Genomic DNA, 8,529 nt, shown 5'->3' on the forward strand with positions numbered 1-8,529 from the left:
GGCTTTTTTGGACCTGTGCTTAAGTTGGGACTGGCAGCATAGTGGGCTGGAGTGATAGTTGTTCTGTGGTGATCTTGGTGGAGAGAGTCCCAGTGCTGGGTTGTGTGGAGCCTATGGGCCTGCAGCCCATTCTTTGCCAATTATTCTGGGTCAGGGGCTAGCCATCAGGGTACTCTCTGGGGGCATCTGTCTCCAGTCTCCCAAGCTTAAGCACTCATGTTTGAGGCCTGGAGCCTTTGGTGGCCAGGCTTCTCCTAACCCATGCTTAGCTCGGCTGCTCTTGGCCCTGATCTTTGGCTTGATTTTTAAGTACTAAATTGTTTGGTGTTACCTAACATGCCAATTGCTTATCATTTTACAGACTAAATGTCTACACTACTGGTGTCCCCTGGTCAGTGTAGAAAGGTGTTGTGCCCTAGATGGAAACTTGCCCTCTGCTACATTTTACTCCTTATGTTTAGCTGTTCAGGTTGTGAAGGCAGCTTGCCTTACAGTTATTTTGTAGCTAACTATAGTTTTATTTTATTGCATATGGGATCTGATAGTTGATTCCTGGTTTTCTACTGGCTGCCTTGGGGGAGACTGAATGTTGTAGAACAAAATTTAGACTTAGGTCCTGGACACAGGACCAAGAGTGATATGTCCTGATGGGGTCTGTGTGCAGAAATGACAGCCCATAGCTCTGGCCCTGTCAGTCTGGTTTTGACAGTAAGTTCTTCATGAAAAGGTACTAGAACCCTTCTGAGATTGGGAGGTTTTATAACATGTGCTATATCCAGCTATACAGTAGAGTACACCATGTGTCAAGTTTCTGGTCTAGGGAATATGTAGAAACTGCCACAAGTTGGCAGCTCTGGCCAGTGCTATTATTTCCAGCTGCTCTGTCCAGATTTTAACCCATCTCTCTCACCATCACCATCAGACCCTCCCCAGGAACCGACATCTGGGGATGACAGTGATGCCACCACCTTCAAGCCAACTCTCCCTGACCTCTCCCCTGATGAGCCTTCAGAAGCACTTGGCTTCCCAGCAGTGGAGGAGGAAGCCCATGGTTCCCCAGAGCCCACTCAGCCCCTTGCTGAGGCTGACCCTGAGCCAGCCTCAGCTTCAGCTCCAGGGGCTGAAGAGGTAGCCTCCCCTGCCACTGAGGAGGGGTCTCCTATGGATGCTGGCAGCGATGGGTCTCCAGGCAAGTCCCCATCCAAAAAGAAGAAGAAGTTCCGCACCCCTTCCTTCCTGAAGAAGAGCAAGAAGAAGAGTGACTCCTGAAGACCCACCCTGCACACTGTCATGTCTAATGACCTGGCTCTGCCAGGATTCCCTTTCTCATCATATATTCTGTCCTCTTGTGTAATGGAATGCAAAAAGCCAAGACCTCCATGTAACTTGAGCCTCCTCCCATGTGTGGTCATCCCCTTCACCAGTGATGAGTGTGTGCTCAACCCCCCTACCCTGGGCCTTGGGTTCTGTGGGGAAATGGGCTTAGCCTGCACCTCTGAGTTGTGCCCCCCCTGCAGGAGGGGGACACTGAATCCTGGTCCTGGCTGGAAGGCATCAGAGGCTTCTGCCAGCTCTGGTTACAGCGTCACCCTCCTGAGCCTTGCCGCTCTCTCTCCTTCTGTTGTGAATATTGAATTGTCTGCTTGGTTTCCCTCCACCCTGTGGAGTCTCAGGTGGCTGATTTGGCTTCTGCTGGCATCCTCTGCTCGGTGATGTCAGTTATCCCCATACACAGGGAATCCAGCATGGTCTGAGAAAACACTCTCATGCCCATCAGCAGCCCAGGGCACTGTGGCTGCCTTAAAGTAGTGGGTTGAGCCTGCTGCTCTAGCAGTGAGCGACCCTGTGTACACCCAGCACAATGCTATGCATGGTCTAACTGGTGACCCCACGACCAAAACCAGATTCAGGCGTTCATAGTTTATCTTACTGGAGTCTTGGATTCCCATCATAGGGAACAGATACCAGGAGGGGGAAGAGTCCTTTCTAGAACTTTCTTTCAGTGGGTTTGCAATTTAGCCTATATTTTGACTGTGAATTTGAACAGGCCACTTTTTGCTTTAGTTTTTGTTGTAGAGCCTGTGACAGACTGCAGAACACTTGACTTGTGTGGGAAGGTTTTGTAATGAAACAGGGATCTTAACTCAGTCTGAGAGATGCCCTGACTTTGATAAAAGGTCACTCATGGTAGAAGCCTGCCTTGGAGGTGCCAACTTATTAACGTTTTGCATCATTCATGGAGCCCATGACTTTCTTGATCCATCCTATTGTGAATTTTTACTTTCATCCCTGGAAAAGGGCTTGAAACTGCTTAGTGGGAAATGCAGAGTGGTCAGGTAGAATCCTTAAGGGGGAGGAGCCCTTTTCAGGGAGCTGCCACTGCCAGCCTGATTAGGAGTGAGGAAGCCTGCTAGAGCCCTAGACACCCCTGGTGGGGTTGGGCCTCTGTAGAGCAGGTGCTAGGGTATGGACTGAGCCATGTGATCCTCCCGACTAGGCACCAAGCAGGACCCCACACCTGCTGCAATGCTTGTCTCACTGTCACCAAGGTGGTATGATGTTCTCACCCTAGTCCTGATTTCACTCATCCTCCCTCCTGCTCCTTCTTTTATCCCACATATGCAATGACTTCCCACTTTTCTAGTCTAATTCTTTGTATTACACATGGAATACCATTGCATATATGGATAGACTTGGAGGACGGGTCCTGTGTGTCCTTTCCTCATTGTAACAGGTTTTACTCACAAATAAAAGTCTTTAAGCAGTTTCCTTGTCTAAGGTTGGGAGGCAGTTTTATACCTTGATGTCTTTGTTCCCGTACTTTATTTAGCTGTATGTATCTATGTGTGTGTGTCTAGGCATGTGTGTTCTATGTTGTGTGCATGGAGGTCAGAGGAAAACCTGAGCACGTGTGTTGTCTACCATGTGGGTTCTGGGGATCAACCTTAGGTCATTAGGCTTGGTGACAGATGCCCTCCTTATCCACTTGCTCTAAAATAGGCTTTCTAAGAGTTTGTCTTGTGTTAAGAACTGAGAAACTTTATTTTTCTTTATTTTTTAAAAGATTTATTTTTATGTGCATTGGTGTTTTTCCTGCATTGTCTGTGTGAGGGTGTCAGAACCCCTGGAACTTGAGTTACAGACAGTTGTGAGCTGCCATGTGGATGCTGGGAATTGAACCTGGGACCTCTGGAAGTGCAGTGCTCTTAATCACTGAGCCATTTTTCTAGCCCAAGTCTTTATTTCTTAATCAGATGTCACCAATAGATATGAACTGCTGGAGTCCTTTTTACCTTGGACTTACAACTGCTTTTTTCTGGTGCAGAAGGGCATGTAATAAAATTTGAGTCTGGTGACATTCCATTTACTGATGGGGAAGGATCTTGGTAGGCCTCACCCTCCCCTAAAGATGAGCCACTGGAAGTTAAGGTTGCTGGAGGGAGAAGTCATTTTCTTCTGTAATGTGGCCCATGTTCTAGTATGTAACACCACACCATACCCACAGTAATTAAATTCCAGTGAGGCCACCAAAGTGAAAAGGGGGTGTTGTTGGAAAGAGGTTCATCAAGAGTCCAATGGGGTATATATAGTATCAGATAACATTTAGTACGAAACTGTCAAAGAATAGTAAGACGGAAAGAAAGGTACTTGGTACAAAATAGCTGCTTTATTGGTGATTCAGAAGGATGACAGATAAAAACAATCAGAAGCCTAAAAGGCTTTGGAGTAAGAAAAAAGGGTATAGCTGCCCAGGCTTCCTGCTGGGATGCCATACAGGGGAGTGTGGGGGTATGGCAAGCCTTCCTGGACCTGGAGGAAGGAGTGGGCTAGGAGTGAAGAATGGTTCTGGCCCAGGTTTCCACTTGGCATCCAGAGTGTGGTAGCTCAGCTACTCCTCCTTGAAAGTCTGTGCTGGATGCCTCAGGTTCCGCAGGAGAAAGAAGGGGAGTAAAAAGAGTCCAGCGCACACAGTGAAGCAGACCCGGGCTCCAGCCAGCCAGAACACTGTGGAGAGATAAGTGCTCACCCAGGCTTTTCATAGCCCTGTCCCTGCCCCTGTTCCCCTCAGCTGCCAGGATTGAGCAGTGAAGGCAGCTGGGAGTGGTTGCAAGAGGGACACAGCAAGCCTGGGGTGCTATCCTGCAGTACTTACCTGAGGCAGCCACCATGGGTCCCAATGCCCTACCTAGGGCACCGAGGCTCCGCAGTATGCCCATGATTGTGCCTTTTTGACCTGGAGAACCTGAGGGGAGAAGACTGTCAGATGCCAACTGGCCCTCTCCTACCCTGAGTAGCCTTTGGGGGAGGACTCTCACCATAGCTGGAGACCAAAGTGGACAGACCGGGCACCACAACAGCAGCGGCTGGCGGAAGAATATTAAGAGGCACCTGTCAGCCCAGGAGAGGCATGGGGATGTCCACACCAGCCCTGGCAGGTCCCACTCACCGAAGGAATAGAGCAGCAGCCCCAAGCCCAACATGGGCAGTGAGTGTCCCCAACCAATGAAGAGAAAGGCTGGCACTAGGAGCAACATTGCCTGGGGAAAACAGAAACCTCAAGACCAGTTCCACAGCCTACCAGAGTCAAGAGCACCACCTGTCCTAAACTTTGGAGGAAGTTAAGTCCCTTACCTGCTTCACAGCTGCAACTTCCTTGCCAGGGCTGATCCGTCGGGCGTAGGTGCCCTGTATGGTGGCCATGGTGAGGCCGATGAAGAAAAACATCTTGCCCTGCTGCAGGCTAGGAGGTGGAGGGTGAGCACCCAGCCCCCTAGGCCACCAACTGCCTGGGGGATGGGCAAGGCCAGGATGCTAGTGCCTGTGCTACAAAGGCTTCCTAGATCTGGGGTCTGACAGCCTTAAAGCAGAACCTAACATGGGCACCTACCTGCTGAACTGGAAGCGCTGGTGTACAAGGAAGCTGAGTGTGTATTCTAGGCCTGAGAACAGGAAGAGGTAGAGGAAATAGACAAGACCCAATCGACGTAGGCTTCTGAGTCCTGAAAATCAACACAGACCACAGGTTGATCTTTGTTCATGCTGTGTAGTTGAAACACTAAGCTCAATAAGGGGTAGCCTCCTTACTGTCCTCAGCAGGCGGATCCTGATGGTGGGTGACAGCTGCAAAACGAAGCAGGGCCAGGGGGCTGAGCAGGTTGGCAGCAGCATGGAAGCCCAGGGTGACAGAGGGAGCCTGTGGGAGAAAGTGAAGGTTGGCCAGGGAGCACATGACCTAGCAGCCTAAGGGCTAGGATGATCACCTCACACTGCAGGAAGGCAAACCTTTGAGACCTAGGTTTGCCTAGGGACAAAGATCCAGGGAACCTACAGGTGCTGCAATGCTAGCAGCTTGAGGCCAGGCCAATTTCCTTGGCATTGGCACAAATAAAAGAAATCCCTTCATACATACAGAGGGAGCCCTCAACCCTGGAACCGGACCTACACGTTTCTCCTGGGGCAGTGTCTCTGGCAAGAAGCAGAAGATGAACAGCATGTCAGAGACCGCAAAGAGTAAGCTGATCCAGGGTACCATTTCTACAGACAAGAATGCTCCGAGCATGGGGCCCACAGTAAAGGCCAGGGAGAAGGCTACTCCGATGACTGCCTAGGGAAAAGATGACTTGAGATGAGCACAGAGACCCAAGCCCAGACATCATCATTGTTCCCTTGGTCTGTCTGTTCACTCACCATGCCTTGGCTGCGGGTTGGAGGTGAGCCCAGGTCAGCGACGATGGCTGTGGAGAGGCTAACATTCCCCTTGCTGATGCCTCCTATCACCCGGGAGGCCAAGAAGGCTTTAAAGCTCCGAGAGGCAGCCCATACTGCATAGGAAATGGCCATACCTGTCTGCCAATGGGTGGAGGCCAAGTGGCAGGAATGGTCACTTAGGCCAGGAAAGGCCCACAGTAAAGCAGATAAACACATATAACATCCTCAGACCCGGGCCACTTGTATCCCTTGCCTTCCTTAGGTATATTTAGCTTGGTATATAACACCAAATCAGAGGTCTCTCTAGAAGGGTTCAGAGCCTACTGCTGGCAGAGGAGCCCACAGCTGGTTCTCTTCTCTCTGTGGGCACCTGGATCCAGGGACTTACCAGGCACAGCAACATTACTGGGCGCCTCCCCAGGCAATCAGAGGCAGCTCCGGTGAGTGGTGCAGAGAAGAACTGAAGGAGGGAGAAGGCTGAGCCAATGAGACCTGAGAGACAGAGGTCATCTTCACTGATGGCTTTAGCTATGTGGATCGATATCCTAGAGTGTAGACCACAACGAGTCTTACACTCACAGGCCATGAACTGAAGCTCAGGTGGCCTCAATGAAAACAACAACAACAACAACAAAACAAAACAAAAAAAACAGACCTGCTAGTCAAAGGAGGCTCTGCAGGAAAGAACCAGACTGGCAAGAACCCAGGGTGGAGGGGAGGATTGACCAACAGCTCAGAAGGAACTAGCTCTCCGAGAAAGGGTTGTGGGCCCCAGTCTGGCACGCAGGGACATACCTCCAAACAGGACACTGTTGTACCTTTTCTCGGCTGGCATCCCGATGACTGTGGCAAACCAGTCTACCCCGCGCTGCCAGGAGCCATAGAGGGGGTCCTGGATAAGGAAAACAACTCCAGCTGGGTGAGTCTGGCACGCTGAGCAGGGGAAGTGCTCCCGCCTTGGGGGAGGGGCTCACTTGTTCGCGCCCATGGTTCTCCAGGAGTCCTGGCAGCAGAGGTAGCAACAGCGTGAAGGCCAGGAGGTCGAGTAGCAGGCCGAGGAAGATCACGGTGACCACGCGGCGCTCGGACACAGGCCGAGGTCGTATAGGCGGACGCGGTGTGCAGCCTGTATCCCCTGCCCATCCCATGGTGGAAGCTCCGACCCTGTTGGGGTAGGGAGGGTGTGGTGAAGATGCCGCTGGATTGAAAGCCCCCGTTTACCTTCCACTTGAAAAACTCAAATTTCCAGGTTCTTGCCAGACAATACGGAAGTGCTTCCAAAGGGGTCCTGGCGCACCCTGCAAGGCTCCACTCCCTTACTAACCCAGGGTCAGAGCGGTAGCTATCAGGTTCCTCTATTGCAAGGTGAGTAGCAGGAAGATGGGGGAAACCCTGGTGGGGGTTGTGGACGCCAGAGCACCTGTTCCGGGCACCACTTTGGTTTCTCCATGTGACATCCAAACCCTTCCTTCTTGCCCACCCACCTGGGACCTGAGCACACCTGCCGCAGCTCCCGACCGAGACCGACAAGTAGATGGACAGGGACGTTCCCTGGATAGCGGCCACGCCCCGGAGGCTTTGGAGCAGGCCCCTCCTCTTCCGGGAGGCCAGGCGGCGGGAACTAGCTTGGATCCTCCCAGCAGACAAGTGTAGGCGGCTCCTTGGGCCTTCAGAGGTATTAGAAAGCCTACGGCGAAGTTCTGGAGAGTTAATGTATCTAAGAGATGACTTGTCTGCCCGGTTCTGTCTCCTTGGCACTTCTGTATCTCTCTTTTGAGTCAGGGTCTATGTGGCCATGGCTGACTGAATTCCTGTTCTTGCTTACTCTAAACCATGCTGGAGCTGGGCATGGTGGAGACAGAAAGACCAGGATTCAAAGTCACCCTCAACCAACTACAAAATTTGAGAACAGCCAGAGCGGTGCATGTTGAGACCCTGTTTCCAAACTCCCAAATAAAAAACTAAACTTTCAGATAGAGAAAACATTAAAGTCGTGCCCCCCCAATGCTATTATCCTCTTGCAGCCCACGTTGGCAGAGGACACACTAGAATGCACTTGAGTAACAGCCTCTTCTAACTGTATTAGGTTCCCCTTCTGATGACACAGGACAAAGGCTGGGCCTCTGAGCTTTTTGTTGGCATGTCCCACCATCATAAGTTTAATACCAAGTCCTCTGCTACTCAGTACCAGATTTGGCCCTGCTGCTTCTTGATGCAGTTGGGTATGTAGATGGCAGGACTCTGTGGCTAATTTAAAATAGAGGGTCCCCTGAGACTGGATGATAGCTGCAGCAAGGTGCCTAGCTAGTGGCTGTCAGGCCCCAGGCCATTCTAGATTCATAGCCATGCAGCCTTGGGCTCTGGAGAATCCTTAGGGAAGTGATAAGGTGAGTACATTTGGTATGATGTATCCTCTGCAAGCCAAGGTTGTTCTTGACCAGCTCATCTGAGCTCCAGGGCACCCACAGTTGTCCATGCAGTGCTCTAATGGTGGATCCAAGTCAAAATTCCTAACCAGCAGCACCAACTGTTATATCATGTACTATCATGTGTGATGAGATGGTCTCAGAAGTGTGCAGGGAGGAGACTTGGTTATAAAAATATTATATGGTATACTTACCCAAACTATCATAGCTTGTCATAGTTTTATAGGATTGCAAAAAAAAAAAAAAAAAAAAAAATCATTCCACAGTGTGGCTATCATCTAACAGTGAAGAACTCTCAACAGTACTTCTACTTCTGAGCTCACTCTGTCATTGGAGGCCTTTTTTGTTTGTTTTAATTGACAAGGTTTCTCTTTGTAACATCTCTAGCTGTCCT

At 50.6% G+C, this 8,529-nt stretch overlaps 2 protein-coding genes across 16 annotated transcripts in view; one reads left to right on the forward strand and one right to left on the reverse strand.

Moving 5' to 3' along the window:
• Positions 1-2,775, forward strand: part of Add1 (adducin 1) — a 59,408-nt gene extending 56,633 nt beyond the window's left edge. For 5 of the 7 annotated variants that reach the window (XM_027387156.2, XM_027387159.2, XM_027387158.2 and 2 more), the window contains one exon: positions 923-2,775. In XM_027387156.2, coding sequence (XP_027242957.1) covers positions 923-1,269 — 347 coding nt within the window. In that variant the 3' untranslated portion in view covers positions 1,270-2,775. The remainder of the gene's footprint in view (positions 1-922) is intronic. The other 2 variants (XM_035452317.1, XM_027387161.2) reach the window with 2 other exon arrangements.
• An 870-nt stretch (positions 2,776-3,645) lies between these two features.
• On the reverse strand, positions 3,646-7,355 carry Mfsd10 (major facilitator superfamily domain containing 10). Of its 9 annotated transcripts, none has more exons than XM_027387153.1 (13): positions 7,211-7,355; positions 6,684-6,873; positions 6,505-6,601; positions 6,098-6,201; positions 5,689-5,847; positions 5,444-5,605; positions 5,086-5,194; positions 4,889-5,000; positions 4,633-4,741; positions 4,448-4,538; positions 4,317-4,364; positions 4,154-4,243; positions 3,646-4,005 (listed from the first exon to the last, which is right to left on the reverse strand). In XM_027387153.1, exons 2-13 carry the CDS (start codon positions 6,855-6,857, stop codon positions 3,890-3,892), a joined length of 1,371 nt encoding a protein of 456 aa, XP_027242954.1. In that variant the 5' UTR covers positions 6,858-6,873; positions 7,211-7,355; the 3' UTR covers positions 3,646-3,889. The 9 variants fall into 9 exon arrangements, with proteins under 9 accessions (XP_027242954.1, XP_035308219.1, XP_035308216.1 ...); XM_035452328.1 differs by having other exon boundaries at positions 4,633-4,783; XM_035452325.1 differs by having other exon boundaries at positions 4,633-4,783; positions 5,689-5,865.
• Positions 7,356-8,529: the final 1,174 nt, after the last annotated feature.

The sequence above is a fragment of the Cricetulus griseus genome (genome assembly GCF_003668045.3).
Source record: "Cricetulus griseus strain 17A/GY chromosome 1 unlocalized genomic scaffold, alternate assembly CriGri-PICRH-1.0 chr1_1, whole genome shotgun sequence".
In the NCBI taxonomy this organism is placed as follows: domain Eukaryota; kingdom Metazoa; phylum Chordata; class Mammalia; order Rodentia; family Cricetidae; genus Cricetulus; species Cricetulus griseus.